Source organism: Monodon monoceros, unplaced genomic scaffold (genome assembly GCF_005190385.1).
Source record: "Monodon monoceros isolate NGI ecotype Baffin Bay Population unplaced genomic scaffold, NGI_Narwhal_1 Super_Scaffold_10, whole genome shotgun sequence".
NCBI classification, from domain to species: Eukaryota; Metazoa; Chordata; class Mammalia; order Artiodactyla; family Monodontidae; genus Monodon; species Monodon monoceros.
The window spans coordinates 51,126,837-51,153,369 of NW_021703766.1; the positions used below are offsets into that span (position 1 = coordinate 51,126,837).

The following is a 26,533-nucleotide window of genomic DNA, read 5'->3' on the forward strand; positions in this document are numbered from 1 at the left end:
TAACTCTGTCGTCTACTGAGATAAGCTCTGCCCTTTCCGCCGCAGAGGGTGTGTGCCACCCTCTACCCCACAGCCCCAAGGTACATTTTCCAGGGTCAGTCCCGCCCCCGTGATCGAGTGGACCTGTTAGATTCGCCCCGCCCACGGTCCAAGCTCTGCCCCGCCCCCAGGTGGTGGGCGGGGTCCCGTCTTAGCCCCACCCAGTGTACCCCTAGTCCCAGTCTTCCAGGCTCAGCACCGCCCCCGCTTGGGGGGCGTGTCCAGGGCGGGGCTGGCCCGTCTGGCTCAGGCCGGCGCCGGCTTTAAGCTGCCGTAGTTGAAGTTCTCGGTGCTGTAGGCTTGCGGCACGCTGTAGATGCCTGACTCGGGTTTCCAGTGGGGGCCGCCCCAGGGCAGCTCCAGCGGGCAGAAACGGTCGAGCCGGCGGAGTGGGTGCAGCGGGGGGCTGTAGGATTCTTGAGCCAGAGACAGCGCCCCGCTGTGCGGCACGACTGGCATCACCGGACGGGTGCGGGGCACGCGGATTTTCGGCGGCCGGAGTGGCCGAGAGGAGCACGGACCGGGCGGCTGCTTCGGGCCGGGGCCCCAGGCCTGGGGCGTCTCCCCGAAGCTCCAGGAGGTCATCGAGTCCTTGCGAGGGTAGCCTGACAACTCCTTCCTGTCGGGGTTTGGGGTGGCGGCACGATGGGGAGGGCACAGCTAGATAGATCCTCGAGGACACATTTGTAGGAGTCAGGGACCCTTTAGGAAGCATGAGCCTGGATTCCTGGGTCCTCGAGGTATTTAAGGGCCTGGAATCTGGGACTTTTCTCATCCTTGGAAAAGAGTTATCTGGGGGACTCAAATACCAAAGGAAGCCCGCCCTAGACCCTCAGGGCCACGTCCCCAGATCCAGAACTCCTTCTTGGGCCGTTTGCAGGCTTCCTGTTCCTGAGAGTTGACACTCAGTATACCAGGGCGCTAAAAAAGGTAGGGGCTGGGTCTGAACTTCTGATTACTGCGCGTGCAGGAGCTGAAGGCCGAGACTACTGAGTCAGAGACGGGGAGCCAACACCGGGGGACTCGGCGTCCCACCAGCCTATGCGGGGGCTGTGCAGGGGGTCGGTGCCAAGGGAGGACCCAGGCTCACTTCGAATAGGCCTGGAAGTCCCGGGCCGAAGTGGTCAGATAGAGCTGATGGCGGTCCAGGATGCCCTGGTCAGAAATAGTGAAAGGCCGGCCGGCCAGCTCGGGGTTCTTCGTCCAGGGGATTAGAGCCTGAGGAGGATTGCGGGAGGAGGGATGAGCAAGAAAGGTTTCATACCCTTTTTCATGCCCTTTGTCCCAGACGGAATTCCTCTTCCTTTGGCCTCAACAGCGCCTCTGAACCAGGCCGACACCCGCCCCCAGAATCAGAATCCTTCCTGGCCAGTGCACTTCAGCTTCGCTCCCCAAATCAGAACCCTTACTAGCCTCACCTCCAAAATCCAAATACTTTTTGCCCGTCATCGGACACAAAGCCAAGCACCCAGTCACTAAAAAACCTTCCCTGTTCCTCCCCTAGATTCAAACCTTCTCGGTCCCGCCCCTGGAATTCAGCTGCGCCTCGGGCGACTGTTATTCCTTACACCACCCTAACAGGGGAAGCCAGCCCCGCCTTCCGCCCCAGACCGGCCTCAGAATATTCAAGCCCCGCCCACACGTACATTAGGCTACCTAGCTCCGCCCACAGCCTCAGAACCGCCTCCTAGGCCCGCCCCAGGATTTACTAGCTATGTCCCCAGCCTCAGAGCTGGGATTTCGGGCTTCCAGTCCCCTCCTCCTCCTGGCTCCGCCTCAAAAGGCCTAAGCCCCTTCCCCACTCAATGTAACCTCCAGATTCTGTCCCACTCTTTAGACCCCAGACTCAAAATTCCCTCAGACCCCGCCCCAGGGTCTCAAAGCTCTGCCAGATCCTGCCACTGCGGTCTTCTCCGCTACCTGGGAAGGACCCCCTCGGTTGTGGTCCGCAAGCTCCAGGGGCTGGGGCCCGATGAAGGAGGTGGCGCCCCGGCCCAGGCTGGGCCAGCCGGTGTACTGCGCCCTCGTCTCACTGCACTGGTGCTTTGTGATCAGAGGGAGGCGCCAGCCGCGGTGTCTGAGCTGCAAGAAGACGACGCAGGGACACAACATGAGGGTGCACGGGACTCCAGTGCGGTCCCCAGCCCTGTCTCCCGCGGACCTGGGCATCCCAGAACCTTACTTTTTCCGCTACATCCTTGATCCCCACAATCCGCGTGCGGTCCGCAGGTTCTGGGGCCTTGGGCTGCGCGTAGGGCCCGCCGTGGGTCTTGGGCACGTGAGCCGAGCCCGAGGTTGTCTCCCATCTGTTGGTGACCTCGTCGAAAGCCCAAATATGCAAATCCTGCTTTGCGGCCAGGAGCAGGGGCTCCGCGACCGTGGACTGAGGAGAAGGTGCAGGACGTCAGCTAAAAGGACTCAGGAGTCTCGTCCGCAAGCCCTGATCCTTCCCAGTCAGTCCCCAGCCCTTTCCTACCGCCCGTTCCAGGCATCCAGGTTCCCTGACCCCTCCTCTCTCAGACCCAGTCCCTGGAACCCTCCTCCTTCTGTCAGACAGGACTCTAAGCCCGGAATCCCCTTTTCTCTCAGCAGGTGTCTGGATCCCCAGGCCCCTCCTTCAGTCTGGGCCCCCAGTCTCCTCTTGGCTAAGAGCCTAGGGTCCTCTCACCTGCACAGTGGGCGGGGGAAAGGGCACGGGCGGGATACAGTGGTGGGCGACGCCACTGCTGGTGAGATGCCAACTGGGCTGGGACCCAGGCACCTTGGTCCCAGAGATGGGGGACCGTGGGGGACCGTAGCGCCGAGCTAGGTTCCGACCCGCCATGGTCCCACCCCCGCCCCGTAGCCTAGCAGGAGCCGGCTCGTTGTTGCTGTTGCCCCGGGTGACAGAACCCTCCCACCCTAAACCCAGCCAATGAAGGGCCTGCAGGCGTGCAGATGGATGGAGTGAGAAAGACACCCAGGCAGGAGAGAGGAGGATTTTGAGAGAGTACAGAGACCCCAAAAGGGGCACAAAAACTCAGAGAAATGGGGGGGTGGGGACGGAGACCCAGAGGGAGAGGAGGGCAGAAAGTGCGGGGGAGAGCAATAGAAGTACAGAGTTCAGAGAGTTTGAGACCCAGAGACCCAGAGAGGGAGCAGCAGAGAGAGGGGGACAGAGACCTGGGGCGGGGGGTGGTCAGAGACCCAAAAACAGAGGAACAGAGGGAGAGGAGGGCAGAGCTACTCAGCGCATCAGGGCATCCATGAGAAACATCCCCCTTTCCTATAGGGTCCCGGCCCTCTTGGCCACCGCCTCCCTCTGCCAGGACAGCCCACCTCGGCAGCAGAGGGTAGGGGTGAGGGGCTGGGTAACGATTTCCAGACTTCCCCAGGGCTCTCCCTCCCTCCCTGTGTGTGCTGAAGGGCTCAGCATCAGCTTCGGCTTCTGTCCTGCCTGCCTTTGATTTGGTTGAAAACTTCCACCTGGGTATGGGTGTGGGAGAAGAGGGAGGGACCCACGGGGAAATACTTAGCAATAAAGAGGGGGGTGTGGAAAGAGCTTTGCTGAGTGAGAAAGAAACACACACAGGAATGGGTGAGACAGTGAGTGAGAAACAGGGACAGAAAGAGAGCTACTGACCCAGAGATGATGGGACAGGAATTTAGACAGAGAGACAGCAAAGGAGGCGGCAGAAAAGAGAGCGGGAACCACAGACCCAGAACACAGAGATGTAGAAACAAGGGCAAAAGTGTGTGTCTGTGTTTGCATGTGGCTATGGAATGGTAATATACGAAGGGGTGTCCTGAGGGTGTGGGGTCTATCCCTGACTTGTCACTTCCTCATTTTAAAGCCCTTTTGGTCAAAGCCTCTGCCTCCTCAGCCCCCATTATCTCATCCCACCAACCCATTCTTCAGACAGGGAAAACTGAGGCTGCCTTCTGCAGGCTGGCCCAGGGTGCCACTGACCCCCTCATTCAGGCTTCTGGGGCCGCTTCTCCTGTTGGATTTTCCTGGCTCATTCTAGGATGATCAGGGTCCAAATCACCCCTGATCCCAGCCAGGGGACAGGCCAGTTGGTCAAAACCTCATGCTCTACTCAAGCTGGACAATGGTAAGGTCTATTTCTTTACTAGTATAGGGTAAAGGTTGGGACAGGGAAGAGGGGTAGAAACCTGATTCCAACTCCCCACCAAGGCCAAACTCTTAAGCATCCTGACCTCCTGTCATTCAACCTTGCTTGTGCTCCTGCTCTGATAGGTAGCTCACTACCTCAAAACAATATCTAAGCCAACACTTGCCCTATCTGACTAAGTAAGATTTCTCATTTGAACCCCAGCTCCCAACTAGCTGCCTACATGTTCCAGTTTTTATGCTCCCACACACACTTCTTGACATATCCCCTCCTTGTCACTCTCTCCAGGGTGGGCAAGGTGATGTCCTCTGAGATCGCATGGTCAGCAACTTAGAAGCTGAGGGCCTCCAATGGTCAAATCCACCAGAGCTGATCTGACAAGTTGTGTATTAGAGCTCATAAACAGTAGGCACTCAGAAAATATTGGCTATCATCATCATCATCATTATTACCCTCAAGTTCATCCAAGAGAACTCCTATTCATCCTTCAAAACCCCATTTGGTTTCACCATCTGTCTTTCTTGCCCAGATGGAGCTCTCAAAATCGGAGACCTGTGATTTTTGTGACCATTTGACGAGTTCCCAAACTGAGGCCTAGAGCAGCCAGGCCACCCCTGAGGTCTTTCAGCATCCAGCTTTCTTCTTCCTCTACCTGCCCAGTTCCCAGGTATGGGCCTCAGGCCCGGCCAGTCCGGCTGAGGAGTGTGCAGACACATGCAGTGTCAATTCGAATCCATCGCCAGCCCACACGGCCCTGGGCATCGGTAGTCAATGCCCGCACGTAGGACTGCTTGGCCTTACACTCAGACACCCAGTGCCTCCGGTCCACACCCCGGCAGCCTCCTCCACCCCCACCGGGGCCACCTTCCCCAGCGCTGTCAGCCTTGCAGCGGGTTTCAAAGAAGTACTGGCGAAGGGGACTGCCACCAGCCGCAGGCACCTCGCCCAGCACCTCCACCTCGCGCCCACGCAGGTCCACAGCAGTCCGGCGGTCTGTCACCCAGCCGCTGACTGCGTCACACACAGCCAGCTCTCCGCGGCGACTCGCTGGTGCTGTCTCACTCACCCCCCGCCGACTGCGGTTGGCCGGGCTGCCAGTTGGCTCCCCAAAGGCTCCAGCCTCCAGCAGGAAGAGCAGAGGGGGCCCAGTGGGGGTACCCCTGGACAGGGCTACTCGGGGGGACAAGAGGTCCCACTCGGGGACTGGAAATGGGGGCAGGGGTGAGGGTGAGGCGTGGGGCTCCATTGGGACACTGGGGAGGAGGAAAAGTAGGAGGATGGGGAGGGAGCCTGAGGGGTGGGGGAGCATCTCGCTGAGCACCTGAGGATAGAGAGAGGGAAGCTGGAATTAGAGAGAAGGATAATAACTTAGTGGGGGGGCCGATGGGAACTTCTGCCACAGGGAGGAAGTTCTGGCACTTGTTCTAGAACTTGGGGGGACCCTATATTCTAGGACTTCGATAATGCTCAACTTCTAGATTAATCATAATTAGTCTACTATTATTCCTATTAATAGCCAACAAATGGGGAAATACAGGCAAATGGGGAAATACAGGCTCAGAGAGGTTAGTGACTTGCACCAGGTCACACAGCCAGCCAATGCCAGAAGTGGAACTTGAACCCTGTCCCAGCAACTCCACTCTGCCATCCTGCCTCTACAACCCCAAGGAACCCTAAGCCCTGCAGTCTGGAGGAGGTTTGAGTTTCCAGAATTCTGAGAAAGGTCATGTTCTGGAATCCTGGGGAGACCCAAGTTCAGATTCAAACTGCCACTGTGAAGGCAAGACACTTCCTCTCAGGTGGGGCTTCAGTTTCCCTGTCCATGAAATTGGCCCAGGGCTGGGAGACACTGGCAGGGGTTTGCATATTGCAGTCTCTCTAGAACATTCTGGAAGCCTGTGGATTCTGGGACAGGATGGCCTGGAGAGGACTGATTAGAAGTGGGTGGTTACCAGACCTGTCAGCACCTCCTCCGCCTCTGAGCTCCGGGGTTGGGGGCCCCCAGGCTCCGGGGGGCCCCTGTGGGGGACGCAGGTGGCCCCCTCCTTCCTGACATCTCAGGAGAGGGAGGGGGCAACCACCTAGCGGAGGAAGGGAACAGGTAGGTTATAGAGGCAGGTGGAGGAGGGGGCCTGAACACTCCCCTTCTCTAAAAGTGTTCTTTTTAAAGTGTAAGGGACCAAGAGTCAAGGCTGCATCCCCCTGCCCAGGTGATGGCTCCTGGATGGAAAGCAGATGGGAGGAGGAGAGGGGAGGGGAGACACTGAGGATGAAGGAGGCTGGAAAAGATTACATCCTCCTCAGCCCATTCATCTCTCAGACAGGGCGGGGGCAGGGCTGGCCTGGACACCCGGGTCCCTGAGGGCCCACACTTAAGAAGCCCCGGGTCCCCGAGGCTGCTTCCTGGAATGTTCTCTCCTCACAGGACAGGCCAGGGCCCGTCCAAGACTTCTATTGCACATACCTGGCGTGGCCGCCTGCCCTGGCTGGGAGATGGGGAAATGGGAAGGGGGAATTGTGAAGAGGGGCACATGTTGACCCAACCAGAACCCAGAGTGTAGGTTCCCAGCTGCCTCCTGCCTCAGATCTGGAGTCCTGGGACCTAGCTTCCCCCTCCTCACTGAGACCCAAGAGCCCAGGCCACAGCTGCCTCCTCTTTCAGGAACTCAGGTCCCCAGCTCCCTCCCTCAGATGCGGGAGTCCAGGCCCCCAAATCCCTCTTCCTTCAAATCCAGGAGTCCGACCCCCAGTGCCCTCCTCCTTCAGACCCTGGAGTTTTGTTGGAGTTCAAGCTCCTTCCCAGGTACTCAGATATACGGACTCCCCGGCCCCCCTCCCCCAGAAGGTTTAGCCAGGGGGTGCGGACTCCTGAGACCCCGCTGGGGGGGTCACGGGCTGTCCTTCTGGGACACTGCCCTCCTGCCTCAGTTTCCTCCGCCAGGCCCCGCCCCCGCAGGCCCCGCCCCCGTCCCTCCCTACCCGGGGGCAGGGCGACCCAGACGCCGGAATCCCGGGGTAGGAGGCGCGGAGGCTCTTACCTGGGGCGCACTCCTCGGCTCCCCCGGCTGCCCCTGGCGCGGCGGCGGCTCCTCCTCCTGCTCGCTGGCTGCAGGGACGCCCGCTCGCCCACCGGCTCCTCGCGGCACAAGCTCCCGAGGGCCCGGGTCGGGGGCGGGGGCGGGGCGGCGCCCGATGGCGGAGGAGGGGCCGGGGGATCCCGCCTTCCACACACGTGCAGAGACCTCGGAAGCCCGGCCTGGCTAGCTCAGCCCTCCGCCCGCCTCAGTCCCAGGAGGCCAGGCGCCAGCACCTACCCCTCCCTCCCTCAGACCCAGGAGTCCGGGTCCCCAGCCCCCTCCTCCCCCGGATCCAGGAGTCCAGGTCCCCCAGACCCCTCCTCCCGCAGACTCCGGAGTCTGGGCCCGCGCAGCTCCCTCCTCCTTCAGACTCAGGAGTCTGGACCCCCAGCCCCTTCTTCCTCAGCTCCAGCTGCCTCCTCCCTCAGACCCAGGAGCCTGGGCCTGAGATTCCTTTGCGTTCTTTTGCCAGTGAAGTGTCAATCCCCGGGCAGATTCCCACCCTCTGCTCTCATCCCCAACTCTCCCGGGAGCTCCAGGCCAGACATTAACCAGCTGGGCTCGGGAAGTGATAAGGCCCGAGGCCCCGGGGAGACGCTGGGTGAGGGGGGTCTCTCCCACATAAGTCCTCTCTGCTGGAATTTCCTGGGTGGGGACTGGGGAGAGGGTCTTGTCCTGAGTTCAGATAAGAGCAACTCAAGGTATTCCAGGACCCGGAGATAGACAAAGATATGATTTGGCAACAGAAAGACCTGCTTAGAGAAAGAAAGTGAATAGTGACAGATGAAGGGAGGTGGGGGAAAGGCACAAAAATGGAGAGGGAAAGGGGACAGACTCCCAGAGAAAGAGGGAGACAGAAACCCAGAGAGAGAGAGAAGACACAGATGCAGAGAAAGGAGACAGACATGCTAAGAAAAGGGAACAGAACCCCACAAGGGGGACAGAGACCCAGAGAGAGACCTTAAGACAGATGGAGATCAGACAGGAGTTGGAGTCCCGGGACACACTTAATGCTTCACCCCTCCCCTGGAGCTATTTTCAGGAGGAAAGCCGACACCTGCCTTCGTGGAGGTGGGGGGGGTCATCCCGTACCCCTCCCTCAGCCTAAATATAGCATGGCAAGGTGGCGGGAAGGGTGTCCCCGGATTAGGGTGTTCCCCTCACCTCTCCCCATCCGAGCCAAGGCCACATAGAAGGCTGCTGCGGTTGTTTATTGGGGTGGAGGAGGGGCGCTTCTCAGTCTTTGAGTGTCCACTCAGGTCACTTCCCTGACCTCGCCATGCTTCCCATGCCCCTAAGCACCCAACATGCCCCACGCCCTACCAGAGGAACTTTATGCAACTTTCAGTCTCTGAAGGGGTAGTAGGGGTGAGTTTTCAAAGAGTAATGGGAAACAGTTTCCGTCTCCCTCTCTCTCCTTGGGTCTCTGTCCCCCTCTCTCTGTATCCCTCTCCTCTCTGTCTGGGTCCCTGTCCCTCTCTCTTCTCTGGATCTCTGGCCCCTCCTCTCTGGTCTCTTCCCCCTTCTATGGGTCTTTGTCCTCCCTCCTGTCTCTTACCCCCTCCCAGACCGCCGCCCTCTTCTCTCCTGCTCTCCCTCCTCCCCTTGGGTATCTCTGTCCTCTCTGCACGTGTCTCTTCCTCTTTGGGTCCCTGTGCTGGGCTCTGTGCCTGCCTCCCAGACTCTGCCCTGTGTCTGTCACTGTGAGGGGGGTCTGTCTGTCTCCGTTTCTTTTCCAAATGTGCCTTTCTCTCCATCTCGGAGAGAAGTGTTATATTATTTAAAGGTTACATTATTTTCAACCTTTATCAAACACTTATCATCTGTACCTTCTTCTATCTCTCTGTGTAAAAAGGTGGTTGGATTAAATCAGGGGTTTCCAAACGGAATTTGTTAGCCACATTCTGAGTTGTCAAGAGAGACTCCTCAAACCAGTTCACACCCTCTGATGCATCACACTGGTGCTCCTAAGTGAGATTTCATTTGACCAAAAAAGAAAGGGGGGTGGTTTCCTAGCTAAAAATAACAACAACTCTCTGTAAACCACTGGATGGATTTTAATAAATGAATACAAGTACTTTGAAAGTCACCTGGCACACAGGCAGCCCTATATATGTTAGTGATGTAACCATCCTCCTCTTCTTTCTCCTCCAAATGCCCTTTTAGTACTGAAAGACCTCTGACCTTGGGTAACCCCCCACCTCCCCCGAGCCTTAGTTTCTTCATTTGTGAGAAATGAGGCTGTTAGACTCGGGAAGTCCTGTGCAGACCAGCAGGCTGATGGGGACATGTAGGGTCAAGCAACAGGCCACAAGTCCAGCCCCCCATCCCTCCCCGGGGACAAGCCACGCGACCTTGGGAAGCCACTCCCATGCTCTGAGACACTGCTTTCTCCCCAGGAAGATAGAGTGGGCCCTGCAGTTTGTCTGACACACTTCTTGAGCTGCGGGAGGGTAGGGTGGTGCATCCTGATTTGGGATCCCTTTGTGATTCCATGGAATACACTGTGCATCTCTCTCAGGTTCAGGGGCACTGACTTTTTCTCCCTTTTTCTTTCTTGGTTCTCTTTCTCTGGGGTGCTCTGGTCTCTTTCCAACTCTGGGTCTCCGTCCCTTGCTCTCTGGGTGCCTGATACCTGCCCCCTATGGGTCTCTGTCTCCCCCTCTCTCTGGGTCTTTTTCCCCTCTTGGGGTTTCTTTCTCTTTCTTTCTCTGGGTCTCTATCCCTCCCCAGCTCTCTGTCCCCCTCCTTTGGGTTTCTATCCCCCCATCATGTCTGAACAGAGTACAGTTTCTCCCCCTTTCCCCTTCCCTTGTGGCTCTGATCTCCATGTCTTGAAGGAAAACTCTATGGGAAGACAGAGAAGGGGTTTGAATGGCAAAACAAAGCAGGTGTGGGGTAAACGGAAGGGGCATCTACATCTTCCAAGTTCACCTAGAAGCCTTCTGTGTGACCAACTGAATCTACAAATACAGAACTTAGCCCTGCCCCTTATAGGGATGACACTGGGCAAGCCAGTTCAGTTGGTCTCCTAGAGTCCACATACCATATTCACTCCTTGACACATGATTCCTTCCCAGTGCTGTTATCCTTGGGTCCTGGCGCTACCACTAAATGCAAAACAAACCAGTATGGCCCTGTGGTGCTCATACATACAGTCCAGCTCAACCCAACGTTCCTACAGGACTCAAGGACGGAACTTGATGTAACCCAAATCAAACAGTTGTATGACCCAACTGAACTGGTCCTACGAGGTTCACATGATTATACAACTCATTACGACTCAACTCATTGTAGCCCCGACAAACTTATAGCCATATAACTCTACACAGTTCAACACAACAGAACCCTGAAAGACTCCTATGCTCATACATTCCAACCCAACTTAACCTCATATGACCTAGAAAGCTCACATTCTATCACATGACTCTTCGTATTTCTACATGACTCACAAGTTCACAGAACTTAAAATAACATGGCCCTAGAAGAATCACAAAGCCACGCAGTTTCCAGTGTCTCAACCCAACTCTACAGTGCCATGCATGAACACACAATCAGTCCCAACAGTGCCGTGGATGACCACCTTACTTGATCCAACATGGCCCTAGGGGACTCATAAAACCACAGAATCCTGCATAATGCACTTGGACAAGACTCACCTACACTCGTAACCCAACCCGACCCAACATGGAACTAAGAAACTCACAAAATTATGTGACAAAACCTATCTCAACACTACCCCAAGCTTTACACAACCCAACGCAATACAAACCGATGGAGCCTCCCCCTCAAATCAGCATAACCCATTGCCATTCACTGTCACCTAAGGAGGTACCCACAGGAGCTACCAATCCACAACTCAAGACCCAATAAGACTTAGTGTTCCCCAACTCATTACCACTTAACTTAGTTCTTCCTAAACCCAACACCCTCCCCCCAACTTTCCTTCCTCCCTTCCCTCCCTCCCTCCCTCCAAGGAAATGTGAGGTTCTGCAGACCTCAACTGTCCTCACACTTCGGTGACCATGTGTTTCCCAGGGGGAGCCCAGAGGAGTGGAGGTGGGAGCTCAGGAACCTCTCGATCCACAAACCCCCCATTGACCTTGCCCTCCAGTGGGCAACAGGGCTGCGTGTCCACGTGGCTGTACATCCCAGCCTCTTCGTCATCTGTCTCCCGGTGGTAAAAGTAGCTGAAGTTGGAGACAATGACTGGCACAGGTAGGGAAATGGTCAGCACGCCGGCAATGGCGCACAGAGAGCCCACTATCTTGCCGCCCACAGTGACGGGCGCCATGTCTCCATAGCCAACTGTGGTCATAGTGACCACTGCCCACCAGAAGGACTCAGGGATGCTGGTGAAATGGGAGTCTGCCCGGTCGGCCTCAGCAAAGTAGACTGCGCTGGAGAAGAGGACCACACCAATGAAAAGGAAGAAGATGAGGAGGCCCAGCTCTCGCATGGAGGCTCTTAAGGTCTGGCCCAAGATCTGCAGGCCCTTTGAGTGCCGGGACAGCTTGAAGATGCGGAAGACGCGTACCAGTCGGATGACTCGCAGGATGGCCAGTGACATGGCTGGCTGGCCCACCCCCCGCTGCCGGGCCAGCTCGGTACCCAGTGCCACAAAGTAAGGCAGGATGGCCACGAAATCGATGAGGTTCATCACGTTCTTGAAGAAGGCTGTCTTGCTTGGGCAGGCTGCCAGGCGCACCAGCAGCTCGAAGGAGAACCAACAGATGCACAATGTCTCCACCACAAAGAACGGGTCATCGAAGGGCAAGCGAGGTGGGGGTCCAGGCACTGGGCTGGAGCCGTTCAGCCGAGCCGGAAACTGCAGAGAGGAAGGGGTTCAGGGAGGACCATGCCAGGGCTGGGACGCACTGGAATGGCCATATTTCCTGTTTAAATATTCAACTACTTCTTTACAAATTGGTCAATAGCTGCTGGCCCCAGAACCCCGGTGACCTAGCTGTAGTACACTCCTTCTCGGGACCCCCAGGGAAGGCTGACTTTAGGGTCCCTGATCCTTCATTGGCAGGGCCTCCTGAAATAATGCTTGAGTAGGGCTCAATCTCTTCCCTCCCAAAATCCCACCCCCAGAGTTGAATTTCCAGATGGGGAGGGTCCCTATCCTGGCCCCACTCCCTTGTGCCCTGCCCTCCCCAAACCCAGCCTGGACCATAATGGTTAAACACTTTATCCTTATGCCAAAACCCGGGCCCCTCCCCTCACGGCCCTCAGCTCAACTTTCTTTATGATGGATTCCTTTTGCCCCAATCCTCAGGCCCCACCCCTCCATCTGCAGCTCCCTCGGCGGCTTTCTTCAGGTCCCAGATCTCACTACCTCCAGCCCATCCTTCCCATTGGTTACTGCCAGCCGTATAGACCCCCAATTTTTCAGTCTCTCCTTATCCCTCAGTTTTGATTTCTTAATACACCTGTCCTCCAGTGCTCCTGCCCTCCAAAAGCCGGGTTTCTCACCTACCTCAGCGCACGCCTTCTGAAAAGGCAGGTCCTCCTATTTAGATCCTCAGGCCCCGCCCCATTAAGCTACACCTTTCCCGCCCCCAGCCCAGGATTTAATGTAGGGTTCCCAGGTCTGGCGCCGTCCCTGGCTTGCCCACCTCTCACAGGCCTTTGCCCACCTTTGATTGGTCAGGTCTTCCAACCAGGCCCCCAATGCCTTGCCTATCCACAGCCAGGCCCCACCTTCCTGAGAGGCCCCACCTCCCATTGCCCCTTACCCCACTTTATAATTGGCCAGGACCCCGTGGACCTCGTCCAGCTCCTCCCAAATCCCGCCTCTCCACACGCAGGCCCCGCCCCCTCACCGGGCCAGCTGCAGCCACCGCGGCGAGCCCCGAGTTGTCGCGGTCGTCGCGGAAGTCGGGCAGCGTCTCGAGGCAGAAGACGACGATGGAGACGAGGATGACGAGCACTGAGACAACGGCGAGCACGCGCGCGGCCTGCGAGCTCTCGGGGAACTCGAAGAGCAGCCAGAGCTGGCGCGCGAAGGCGCGGCGGGGCAGGGGGCGCTCCGATGGCAAGGGGCAGCCCTCCTCCTCGCGCAGGCGCGCTAGCGCTGCGGCGCCTAGCCCGTAGAAGGCCACCTCCTCCAGGAAGACGTCGAGCGGCACGTGCGCCGGCCGCCGCAGGCGCCCGCCCGACTGGTAGTAATAGAGCACCGCGTCGAAGCTGGGCCGGTGCCGGTCGAAGAAGTACTCGCGGCGCGCGCCGTCGTAGAAACGTCTGCGGCGTACCGGGTCCCCGAGCAGCGTGTCCGGGAAGCGGCCCAGCGTGCGCGCCCGGGTCTCGAAGCGCAGCCCAGCCACGTTGAGCACCACTCGCTCGCAGCAGCCGCACGGCTGCGGGCACCCGGGTTCCATGGTGCGCGCAGCCCCGGCGACCCGCGGACGGACGTGTGGCCCCGACGCCCGACCCGGCCCGGCCCCGCCTCGGCCGCCGCCGCCGCCGCCGCCCCAGCCTGGTGTCCGGTGTCCACGCGTAAAAATAGCCCGGCCGTGCGGCCAGGACGCGGGGGAGGGGGCGCCGTGACCCCGGCGGGGCAGAGGGCGGCCGGGCGCCCTCTGCCGGGGCGCCCTCCCTTTACCCCCAGGCGACGCGGCGCTGCGCTTTCTCCGGGTCCACCTGGCCTTCGGGGTTCCTTTCACTCTGTCTCTCCATCGCCTGAGATCTCTGTCCTGCGTCTCTCCGGGTTTCCGTGTATGTCTCTCGTCTATGTTTTTATGAGTATCTGAGCCGCTCTGTTCGAGTCACAAATTTCCATCTCTTTGTCTCTCTCTCTCGTTCTTTTTGTATGTCTCTGTGTCTGGCTCTGTCTTCACTTTGGGTCTGACTGTATCTCTGATCTCGGGGTTTTATCTCTGAGTATCTCTATGGGTCATTTATCCCTGAGCTTTGCCGTTCTAGGGTCATCTGTGTCTGGGGATTCCCGTCAGTCTCTGTGTCTTGGTCTCTCCGAATCTCCGTCTTTCTTATATTCTTGTATCTCTATCTCTGTTTCTTTCTTGTCTCTCTTGGTCTCTGTCTTTCCCCTCTGTCTGGGTCTCTCTGCTTCTTGTCTCTCTGGGTCTCTTCTCTCTCATTACCTCTCAGCCCACTGTGTCTCTGTCCCTGGGATTCTCTGGGTCTCCCCTTTGGGTATCTTTCTTTCCCTGTTTCTCTGAATTACTGCAAGTCTCTGTCTCAGGGCCTCTGGAGGACCGAGCCTCTCCCGAGTCATATCTCTGAATCTCTCTCTGACATTCACCCTAGGTTGTCTCTGCCATTGTCCTGGTGGTTTCCCCATCCTGGGGATGCTCCAGCAGCTCTAAACCCTGAGCATGTGCCCCCCACATGGGGTGCCCTCGCTCGGGTTGCCCCTACCCTCACCCGCCGGGTCTCCACCTGGATTCTCTGCCAGACTTTCTTAGACCCAGCAAGGCCTGAGCTGCAGCCCTGAATAGTGCAAAAGGAGACCAGGCCTGCCAGGAACAGGTCAGGGGTGGGCTGGGGAAATGCCGCAGGGTCACTCGAAGGGACCAAAGGACAGACAGACGATGGCCTTCCAGCCACCGGTGTCCTATGACACGGGGTAAAAATAGCCCCATCCGATGTGCTTGGCGGGAAGTCGTGGGAATTGGACACCCGGACTCCAGGGAATGAGGCCCCGGGCGCCCTCTGCTGGGGGAGTAGAGAGAGACACTGAAGGTTTTAACCCTCTAGGAATTCTGGCACTTTCTCTTCCTGTCTACAATTTCTTTCTGGGATGCTATGTCACCATCCATCTGGATTTCTGTTTCCCTCTTTCTGTGTCTGTGTCCCTTTCTTTCATGGTCTTTGGCCCTACCCGTGTCTGGGTCTCTGTCTCCCCATCTCTCTGGACTGTTCCCTTCTTTCTGGTCTCCTTTCTCTTTTTTTTCTCATTCTCAGAGCCCACAGAGATCCCTCTTTGTAGGTTTCTGAATGCTGTGTGTGCACCGATTTCTCCTGCCTGCAACCTTATCTCTTAACACCCTCCTACCACTGAGCCTGGAGGTGGGCACTCCTTCTTGCCACTTCCAGACAATTCTCCCTCCCTCAGCTCCTTTGAAGCTCAAGTTATCCATGGACACCTCTTCCCAACCTTCCCTAAAGAACTCATCTCTTTCCCTTCTGCCCACTCCCACTCTTTCATGGAAGATTTTCAATCCTGGCTCTATATCCATCACTCTAAAACGACTGTCATAATTCTTAATAATTTCAATATCCCCATATAGATGATTCTGCTAAAACCTGGCCTGTACCCGGTTGTCTTTTCCAAAAAGGACCATATTTTTTGTCCAAGCCATGTCACACCCTATCTTGTGGAGTCCATTCTCCAGCCTTTGGTGAGACCCTCAACTAACAGACCACCTTGGAAGAGACGCAGTGTGATTTCCGAGGTTGGGTCATAAAAGGCAACGTTCCACCCCACTCTTTTCCTTGGGACACTTGTGCAGACTAGATGACAAGGCCCATGTGGAGAGGACTCTAGGCTACTAAACTCACAGCTCATCCCCAGCACCAGCCTGCAGCCACGTGAGTGAGCCATCTTAGAAGCACATCCTCCTGCCCCAGCCAGGCTACCCCGTGGAGGAGAGATAAGCCTTCTCCCCGAGGCCCTGCCCAGCTTGCAGACTTGTGAGTGAGATAAATGATCTTTATTGTTTTCAGTCATAAAGTCTTTGGGTGGTTTGTTAACACACACCATGATACTAGATAATCCACACGTGGCCTCTTGGTACTCTGAACCCATCATTTCCATCCATCTTGCCCTCTGATCTATCCCAGCCCCCTTCCTTCCTTCCTTTTTTACAGTTTTATTGAGCTACAATTCACATACCATACAGTTCATTCGTTTAAAGTATACGACATGGGACTTCCCTGATGGTGCAGTGGTTAAGAATCCGCCTGCAGGGCTTCCCTGGTGGCGCAGTGGTTGAGAGTCCGTCTGCCGATGCAGGGGACACGGGTTCGTGCCCTGGTCCGGGAAGATCCCACATGCCGCGGAGCGGCTGGGCCCGTGAGCCATGGCCGCGGAGCCTGTGCTCCGCAACGGGAGAGGCCACAACAGTGAGAGGCCCGCGTACCGAAAAAAAAAAAAAAGAGAAAAAAAAAGGATCCGCCTGCCGATGCAGGGGACACGGGTTCGACCCCTGGTCTGGAAAAGATCTCACATGCCTCAGAGCAACTGAGCCCTCGAGCCACAACTACTGAGCCTGCATGCTGCAACTACTGAAGCCCACGTGCTTAGACACCACTGCAATGAGAAGCCCGCGCACCACAGGGAAGAACAGCCCCCACTCGCCACGACTAGAGAAAGCCCACGCGCAGCAATGAAGACCCAACGCAGCCAAATTTTTTTTTAAATAAATTTAAAATAAAATAATTTTTAAAAATAAGGTATATACACAATGGTTCTTCCTATATTCATAAGAGTTTTGCATGCAAAACTGCAATCAATTTTAGGCAATTTTTGTTTTCCTCCCAAAGAAACTACACCCGTATCTATCTGTCCCCCTTGATTGTGCCACCCACTTCCTCGGTCATACCCTTGTCCTTGTCATTATCGGTAACTACACACCCTTAAAACTTTTTTTTTTTTTTGGCCACACGGCACGGCTTGCGGGATAACCTGGGCCACAGCAGTGAAAGTGCCAAGTCCTAACCACTGGACCGCCAGGGAACTCCCCAAACTATTTTTTTCTTCCTCTTTTTTGTTTGTTTTTTATGGGAGTTTAGTTGATTTCCTCATCTTTTTTGAAAAAATTATTTTATTCAAGTATAGTTGATTTACAATGTCAATTTCTGCTGCACAGCACATAAAGTTATACATAAATATACTTTTTCCTCTTCTTTTCCGTTATGGTTCATCACAGCATACTGAATATAGTTCCCTGTGCTACACAGTAGGCAAACTCTATTTTTATCATCCCATTCTCTGTCCATGCACTCCCTTTTCCCACCAACCAAATTTAAGAAAAAAACTTTCAAGGGAGTTCCCTGGTGGCTTAGTGGTTAGGATTCTTGTCTTTCACTGCCATGGCCTGGGGTTCAATCCCTGGTCGGGGAACTGAGATTCTGCAAGCTATGGGGGTGCAGCAAAAATAAATAAAGAAAAATAAAGCCAACTTTCAAGCCCACCAGCAGTACAATGCATTGACCCCATTAGATTCTCATTATCTTTGACTCCCCACATCTTGTCCTCCCTTCCCTCTTCCCCCTGCTTCCACCGTTCCACGGTCCCCCATAAAGTCACTCTCCTTTGGATGTCTTTCCCTTCTTTGCCTATGATCCCCTCCAGGGCACTGTTGGGGTGAAACCCCAACCCTAGTAAATCCTCTCACCCACTCTGTGCCTTCCCAGGGGGCTCTGAGGGAGGCTGGATCCCAAATCCCAGCCCTCCTGTGACCCTGCTCTGTGTCCTTCATGAAGGTACACTCAGCACCCACCCCCCCACAAGATGGCCATTCCCCATCTTCATTCTCCTCAAATCCCCACCACACCCTGGTCCTCCACCTTCAATCAGCTGATTCCCTCACTCATTCTTCTGAAAGCGTAGAGGCTACCAGACACTTCATCTTCCCACAGCCCATTCTATCAGCTGCCCAGATGCTCTGCTTTTCATCTGTCCCTCCCAATCCAAGACCAACCTCTCGCCTTGTGTCCTGGGTCCCATCTCTCTGTCCCGCCTGCAGACTCAGCTCCTGTCATCACTCCTAATTCTCTTGTATCATTAATATGCGAGGCAGAATGATGTCCCACCCCCACCCCCGGAAGATGTCCAAGTCGTAAGTCCTAATTCCCAGAACCTTTGAATATGTTGGGCTGGTCAAAAAGTGCCTTTGGTTTTTTTTTTTTGTTTGGTTTTTGGGTTTTTTTGCGGTACGCGGGCCTCTCACTGTTGTGGCCTCTCCCGTCGCGGAGCACAGGCTCCGGACGCGCAGGCTCAGCGGCCATGGCTCACGGGCCGAGCCGCTCCGCGGCATGTGGGGTCTTCCCGGACCGGGGCACGAACCCATGTTCCCTGCATCGGCAGGCGGACTCTCAACCACTGCGCCACCAGGGAAGCCCGTGCCTTTGGTTTTTAAAGATACATTTTTCATTTTCACCAAGAACTTTATTGAACAACGTATTCACCTTTTTGTTCCACTACCTTCTGCCATTTTTCAGACGACTTCATAATTCCATCTTCCCAAAACTTTTAACCTTTTTGAGCAAAGAACTGTTCCAGGTGCCTTTTACAGTCTTCCAGGGAACTGAAATTTTTTCCATTAAGAGAATTTTGTAAAGACCGAAATAAATGTAAATCCGAAGGTGCAATGACTGGTGAATATGAATATGGTGGATGAATCAGAACTTCCCAGCCGAGCTGTAACAGTTTTTGCCTGGTCATCAAAGAAACATTCAGTCTTGTGTTATCCTGATGGACGATTATGTGTTTTCTGTTGACTAATTCTGGACGCTTTTCGTCGAGTGCTGCTTTCATTTGGTCTAATTGGGAGCAGTACTTGTTGGAATTAATCATTTGGTTTTCCAGAAGGAACTCATAATAGAGGATTCCCTTCCAATCCCACCATATACACAGCATCACCTTCTTTGGATGAAGACCAGCCCCTGCTGTGGTTGGCGGTGGTTCATTTCACTTGCTCCATGATCTCTTCCGTTCCACATGATTGTACAGTATCCACTTTTCATTGCCCGTCACAATTTGTTTTAAAAACGGAACGTTTTCGTTACGTTTAAGTAGAGAATCACATGCAGAAATACAGTCAAGCAAGTTTTTTTCGCTTAACTTATGTGGAACCCAAACATCAAAGGGATGAACATAACCAAGCTGGTGCAAATGATTTTCAACGCTTGATTTAGATATTTTCAGTGTCAGCTATCTCCCGTGTGGTATAATGTCTTGTTTTGTTTTATTTTTTGAATTTTATTTATTTGTTTGTTTTGACTGTGTTGGGTCTTTGCGGCTGTGCATGGGCTTTCTCTAGTTGTGGCGAGTGGGAGCTACCCTTCGTTGCAGTGCGTGGGCTTCTCATTGCGGTGGCTTCTCTTGTTGCAGAGCAGGGGCTCTAGGCACACGGGCTTCAGTAGCTGTGGCACATGGGCTCAGTAGTTGTGGCGCACGGGCTTAGTTGCTCCGCAGCATGTGGGATCTTCCTGAACCAGGGCTCAAATCCGTGTCCCTTGCATTGGCAGGTGGATTCTTAACCACTGCGCCACCACGGAAGCCCTGCGTGGTGTAATGTTGATTGTTCTCAATTAATGTCTCGATTTGATCGCTATCAACTTCAACTGGTCTACCGGACCGTGGAGCATCGTCCAGCGAGAAATCTCCAGGACGAAACTTAACAAACCACTTTTGACATGTTCAGTCAGTCACAGCACCTTCTCCATACACTGCACAAATCTTTTTTTTTTGCGTTTCAGTTGCGTTTTTACCTTTCTTGAAATAATAAAGCATAAAATGCCGAAAATGTTGCTTTTTTTCTTCCATCTTCAATATTAAAATGGCTACACAAAAATTCACCAGTTTTGATACGTCTTTTTTTAAATGCACGCTGATATGACAAGCTGTCACATAAAATCTAACAAAATTGTTTCAAATGAAGTTAAAGCAACTAAGTGCTACTAGAGCCATCTTACGGAAAAAAACGAATGAACCTTTTGGCCAACCCAATACTATATGACAAAAGGGACTTTGTGGGTGTGATTAAATTAAGGCTCTTGAGTTGGGGAGATTATCCCAGGTGACCTCGGTGGCCCCAAGGTAATCACGAGGGTCTTTACAAGAAGGAGGTAGGAAGGTCAGATTGTTAGATGATGTGAGCATAGATGTACAGGTAAGAAATTAAAATAAAATAGAAAATACTTAAAAATGGGGACTTCCCTGGTGGCCAGGTGGTTAAGACTCCACGCTTCCACTGCAGGGGGCACGAGTTTGATCCCTGGTCGGGGAACTAAGATCCTGCATGCTGTGCATGGTACCGGGGGAAAAGAAGATAAAAGACAAAAAATAATAGTAATTAAAAATGAAAAAACAAAAAAAGTAGAGATCAGAGAGGAGAAAGATGCTACTTTGCTGACTGTGAAGCTGGAGGGAAGAGCCATGAGCCAGGGAATATAGGTAGCCCCTAGAAGCTGGAGAAAGCAAACAAGGAAATGACTTCTGTCCTAGAGCCTCCAGAAGGAACACAGCCCTGTGGACCCATTTAAGAATTCCAACCTCCAGAACTGTAGGGTAATAAATGTGTATTGTTTTAAGCCACTAAGTTTGTGGTAATTTGTTACAGCAGCCACTAGGAAACTAACGCAGACGTGTTATGTCAATTTCAATGTCAGTTTCTCCTATTCCTCTGTATCAGGTTGTCATTCCTGTGTTATAATAAGATCTTTTTTCTTTGCTTTACTTTTAATTTTGAAATATTTTCAGACTTACAAAAGTGTGGCAAAGATAGCACAGAGAATTCGTGATATCCTTCACCCAGTTTCCCCTAATGTTAGCGTCTTACATTGCCAAGGTTCATTTGTTAAAATGGAGAAATTGACACTGGTACAAATGCTGTTGACTAAATGACGTTCCAATTGCCTCCATTTCCCCACTAATTTCCTTTCTTTCTTCTAGGATCCAGCCCAGGGTACCACATTGCATTTAACTGTCATGTCCCCTTAGCCTCCTGCAATTCTGCAATCGTTTCTTACTTTTTCCTTGTCTTTAATGACCTCAACACTTTTGAAGAATACTGGTCAGTTACTTTGCAGACTGTCCCTCAATTTGCATTTTTCTTGCATTGTCTTGTCTTGATAAGATTGAGATTATAGTTTTTTGCGGGGAGGGAGGATGCCACACAGTTGAAGTACCCTTCTCATCACATCATATTGGGGGCACATCATGTTGCTATATCTTATCACCGGTGACATTAATTTTGATCACTTGGTTAGGCTAGTGTCTGCTGGGTTTCTCCATTATAAAGTTATTATTTTTTCCCTTTGTCATTAATGAATTAATTTGGGGAAGCCAGTTTTTTGGTTTGGTCGAGTTTATTGAGATTTAATTCTCATACAATAAAATTGACCCTTTACATGTACACTTCTATGAATTTTGGCAAACAGTGTAACTGCCACTATAGTAAAGATATAGGACCTTCCATCCTTCCCCCCAAGTTCCCTCCTTCCCTTTGTAGTCAGCTGCCTCCCCCACTTCCAGCTCTTGGAAACAACTGCTCTGTTTTCTCTCCCTCTGTTCTTGTAGTTTTGCCTTTTCCAGAATGTCAAATATAGTTGACCCTTGAGCAATGCTGCAGGTCGGACAGGGGTGCTGACAGTCCACGCAATTGAAAAATCTGAGTACTGTGGTTCCTCCATATCCACGGTTCTGCATTCAGGAATTCAACCAACCGGATCCTATAGTGCTGCAGTATTGACTACGGGAAAAAAATCCACGTATAAGTGGACCTGCGCAGTTCAAACCCGTGTTGTTCAAGGGTCAAGTGTAAATGAAATCATAGGATATGTAGCCTTTTCAGTATGGCTTCTTACACTTAGCATAATGCATGGAAGATTCATTCCTGTTGTGTGTATCAGTAGCTCTTTCCTTTACGTTTTTTTTTTTAAATTAATTAATTAATTATTTTTTTCTGCTTTGGGTCTTCATTGCTGTGTGCGGGCTTTCTCTAGTTGTGGAGAGCGGGGTCTAATCTTCGTTGTGGTGCGCAGGCTTCTCATTGCGGTGGCTTCTCTTGTTGCGGAGCACGGCCTCTAGGTGTGCAGGCTCACTAGTTGTGGCGCACGGGCTTAGTTGTTCCGCAGTACGTGGAATCTTCCCGGACCAGGGCTCGAACCCGTGTCCCCTGCACTGGCAGGCGGATTCTTAACCACTGTGCCACCAGGGAAGTCCCTACATTTTATTTTATTTTATTTTATTTTATTTATTTATTTTTTTTGCGGTACGCGGGCCTCTCACTGTTGTGGCCTCTCTCGTTGCGGAGCACAGTCTCCGGACGCGCAGGCCCAGCGGCCATGGCTCACGGGCCCAGCCGTTCCGCGGCATGTGGGATCCTCCCGGACCGGGGCACGAACCCGTGTCCCCTGCATCGGCAGGCGGACCCTCAACCACTGCGCCACCAGGGAAGCCCCATTTTATTTTTCATTGAAGTAGAGTTGACTCTTTTTCATTCTTAACATTCAGTACTATTCCAAGGCATGTGTGCCCATGTGTTTATCCATTCCCTGTATGAAGGACGTTTGAGTTTCATTTAGTTTTTGGCAATTATGGAGAAAGCTGCTATAAAAATTATGTACATGTTTTTGTGTGAACATAAGTTTTCAGGTCTCCTGAATAAGTAGCTAAGAGTGAGCTTGCTGGGTTTTACGATAAGTATATGCTTAATTTTTTTTTTTTTTGCCATCAGCAGATAATTCTGCTATAAGACCTTCTATCTTAACATCTTTTCTATCCTAAAAAAAAAAAGGAATTCCCTGGAGGTCCAGTGGTTAGGACTCAGCGCTTCCAACGCAGGGGGCATGGGTTCGATCCCTGGTCAGGGAACTAAGATCCCACAAGCCGTGTGGCGTGGCCAAAAAAACCCAAACACCCAAAACCCAACCTTCCTTGACTCCACTTCCCTCTCCTTCTATTATCACCTCTCTCTGTTCCCTTTGTAGCAAAACTTCTCTAAAAATTTTTCCCTACCTGAGGTCTCTGTTTCATCTCCCATTGTTTAGTCAAGGTCATCTATGGTAGCCAAACCTCAGTCCTTATGTTTCTGCATTTCTCAGCAGCATTAGACACTCTGAACACTGCCTCTTCTTCCTCCTTTTTTCTTTTCCTGTGTTCTTTTTAAAAAAATTTTTATTGGAGTATAGTTGATTTACAACGTGTTAGTTTCAGGTATACAACTTAGTGATTCAGTTATACATACACATATATTCATTCTTTTTCAGATTCTTTCCCCATATAGTTTATTACAGAATATTGAGTAGAGTTCCCTGTGCTATATGGTAGGTCCTTGTTGGTTATCTATTTTATATATAGTAGTGTGTGTATGTTAATCCCAAGCTCCTAATTTATCCCTCCTCGCCATGTTTCCCTTTTGGTAACCATAAATTTGTTTTCGCAATCTGTGAGTCTGTTTCTGTTTTGTAAGTAAGTTCATTTGTATCATTTTTTAAAAATTAGATTCCACATATGAGTGATATCATGTGATAATTGTCTTTCTCTGTCTGACTTGCTTCACTTAGTATTGATAATCTCTAGGTCCATCCTCCTCCTTTTTTCTTTTTTTTATTGAGTGAAAGATTCTTTAAATTCTATAGTGCTTTACAATTTTCAAAAGTTTCACACAAGTGATTTCATATCGTCCCATAATAACCCTTTTTCCCCCCTACCCCTATCATGTCCCTGCCCCCTTCCCTCTCCCCACTGGTAGCCACTAGTTTGTTATCTATGTCTGTGAATCTGCTTCTTTTTTATTATATTCGCTAGTTTGCTGTATTTTTCAGACTCCACATATAAGTGATATCATACAGTATTTGTCTTTGTCTGACTTATTTCACTTAGCATAATGCCCTCCAAGTTCATCCAGGTTGCAGCAAATGGCAAAATTTCATTCCTCTTTATGGCTGAGTAGTATTCTGTTGTATATATACATCACGTCTTCTTTATCCATTCATCTGCTGATGGACACGTAGATTGCTTCCATATCTTGACACTGCCTCCTTTTTTTAAATTTTTATTTATTTAATAATTGTTTTTTGGCTGCGTTGGGTCTTCATTGCAGTGCGTGGGCTTCTTATTGCTGTGGCTTCTCTTGTTGCGGAACACTGGCTCTAGGCGTGTGTGCTTCAGTAGTTGCAGCACACAGGCTCAGTAGTTGTGGCTCACGGGCTTAGTTGCTCCGCGGCATGTGGGATCTTCCAGGACCAGGGATTGAACTCGTGTCCCTTGCATTGGCAGGCGGATTCTTAACCACTACACGCCAGGGAAGCCCAACACTGCCTCCTTCTTGAAGCACTTTCCTTCTTGGCTTCCTGGACACCCAACTCTCCTGGTTTTTCTCCTACATTTGTGATCACTCCTACTCAGTCTCCTTTGCCGGGTCTTCTTGCTTTATCTGAATTCTGATGGAGGGCCTTGGGACTTGGTCCTCAGATGTCTTCCCCTTCTCTCCTCTCCTAACTGAGTTCATTCAGTCACATGGCTTCAAATACTACGTCTACTCCAATGATTCCCAAATCTAGGTTTCCAGGCCCAAATTCTTCCGTGATTGCCATATCTTCCAACTTTCAACTCCACAGCTCCACTTGAGTGTCAAACAGACATCTTTGACGTGTCCAAACCCAGAAGTCCTCCTCAACAATTCCACTCTTCCCCATGTCTTCCCTCTGTAAATCAGTGGCACCACCAATTACCCAGTTGCTTAGCCTACAAATCTAGGAGTGAGGATTATTATTTTTTTTTATTTAGGTGTAGTTGACTTACAATCTTGTGTTAGCTTCAGTGTACAGCAAAGTGATTCAGTTATACATGTATACGTATATAGAGAGATTCTTTTTTAGATGATTTTTCCTTACAGGTTATTACAAAATATTGAGTATACTTCCCTATGCTATACAGTAGGTCCTTGTTGGTTATCTATTTTATATATAGTAGTGTGTATATGTTAACCCCAACTCCTAATTTAACCCTCCTCGCCTTTCCCCTTCGATAACTGTATATTTGTTTTTCTATATCTGTGGGTCTCTTCCTGCTTTGTAAATAGGTTCATTTGTATCACTTTTTTAGATTCCACATATAAGTGATATCATATGATATTTGTCTTTCTCTGTCTGGCTTACTTCGTTTAGTATGAAAATCTAACCCTTTATTATTATTAAGGGAAGATTAGCTTCATTAAAATTTTTTCTTTAAACTTGTAACTTTTAAATCGTTTCAGACTTACAGAAAAGGTGCAAAGAATAGTACAGAGTTCCCATATATCCTTCACCCAGTTTTCACCAACGTCAACTTACATAACCATAGTACAATTATTTGTCAGGAAATTAACAAGGGTATAATACCATTAACCAATGGTACAGACCTCATTTGAATCTCAACAATTTTCCACTAATGTTCTTTTTACGGTTTAGAATCTAATCCAGGATCCCACGTTGCATTTAGCTGTCTCCTTAATTTCCTCTAGGAATTATTTTTAACGTCCCTCTTTTCCATACACTCTAATTCCACTTCTATAGTAACTGAGTGAGATCTACCTTCACAATAGATCCTGAATCTTACCACTTCTTTCCACCTCACTGTTATTGTAACGGGGCAGGACCCTATGGGGTCTTCCCAGAACAGACCCCCTCTCCATGTCCTCCGCCTGCTTTCTGTCTGTAAAAAACTTTAGCCAAAGAATAAATTTCATCAGAAAAATGAAAAAAATGCAGAAGCAAAGAAAAGCAGTCAAACAGGACAAAATAATAATTGTTTAGTCATTAAACAAAGTTAAGGACCTTTAGTTCCTCCTCAAGGGCTCTTGATAATATTTTGAGTCATCTCCTTTGAGATGTTTTGCAGATACCAAAACCCCCACCAGGTGGAAGAAGTTAACTACATGATAACCAGACTGTAGCCCTGACATAAGCTGCTTCATCTTCCACTATTCTGAGAACTGGCCTCAAAGAAATGGGAACAAACTGACTCTGGAACTGGAGACTAACCGTACTTAAAACAATCAAGATGATGCTGGTCAGACCACCAATGACCAATTCCAAGCTAATTGTCAAAGCTGACTGTGGCGTTCTGCATGTAGCCCCCTCCCTCTGCCTATACATCCCTGAAACTCCCCTTTAAAAGCTCTTGTGGGGTTTCCCTGGTGGCGGCGCAGTGGTTAAGAATCTCCCTGCCAATGCAGGGGACAAGGGTTCGAGCTCTGGTCCAGAAAGATCCCACATGCCGCGGAGCAGCTAAGCCCGTGCGCCACAACTACTGAGCCTGCGCTCTAGAGCCTGTGAGCCACAACTACTGAAGCCCACGCGCCTAGAGCCCATGCTCCGCAACAAGAAAAGCCACCGCAATGAGAAGCCTGTGCACCACAATGAAGAGTAGCCCTGGGCTTCCTTGGTGGCACAGTGGTTGAGAGTCTGCCTGCCAATGCAGGGGACGCAGGTTCGTGCCCCAGTCCGGGAAGATCCCACATGTCGCGGAGTGGCTGGGCCCGTGAGCCATGACCGCTGAGCCTGTGCGTCCGGACCCTGTGCTCCGCAACGGGAGAGGCCACAACAGTGAGAGGCCCGTGTACC

At 51.8% G+C, this 26,533-nt stretch overlaps 3 protein-coding genes across 4 annotated transcripts; all 3 read right to left on the minus strand.

Moving 5' to 3' along the window:
* Window positions 1-285: 285 nt before the first annotated feature.
* Window positions 286-2,345, minus strand: LOC114903405. The gene is given in 5 exon segments (XM_029236194.1): window positions 286-476; window positions 523-710; window positions 1,130-1,257; window positions 1,994-2,121; window positions 2,222-2,345. Coding segments are annotated over 5 exon segments (759 nt in total).
* Window positions 2,346-4,524: 2,179 nt separating this feature from the next.
* On the minus strand, window positions 4,525-7,321 carry NTF4 (neurotrophin 4). Its single transcript, XM_029211567.1, has 3 exons — window positions 7,193-7,321; window positions 6,112-6,235; window positions 4,525-5,475 (listed from the first exon to the last, which is right to left on the minus strand). The coding sequence occupies exon 3, from the start codon at window positions 5,461-5,463 to the stop codon at window positions 4,831-4,833; it is 633 nt and encodes a 210-aa protein (XP_029067400.1). The 5' UTR covers window positions 5,464-5,475; window positions 6,112-6,235; window positions 7,193-7,321; the 3' UTR covers window positions 4,525-4,830.
* Window positions 7,322-11,057: 3,736 nt separating this feature from the next.
* KCNA7 (potassium voltage-gated channel subfamily A member 7) lies at window positions 11,058-13,742 on the minus strand. 2 transcript variants are annotated; one of them, XM_029207137.1, is made up of 3 exons: window positions 13,699-13,736; window positions 13,060-13,663; window positions 11,203-12,059 (listed from the first exon to the last, which is right to left on the minus strand). In XM_029207137.1, the coding sequence occupies exons 2-3, from the start codon at window positions 13,612-13,614 to the stop codon at window positions 11,241-11,243; spliced, it is 1,374 nt and encodes a 457-aa protein (XP_029062970.1). In that variant the 5' UTR covers window positions 13,615-13,663; window positions 13,699-13,736; the 3' UTR covers window positions 11,203-11,240. The 2 variants fall into 2 exon arrangements, with proteins under 2 accessions (XP_029062961.1, XP_029062970.1); XM_029207128.1 differs by having other exon boundaries at window positions 11,058-12,059; window positions 13,060-13,742.
* Window positions 13,743-26,533: the final 12,791 nt, after the last annotated feature.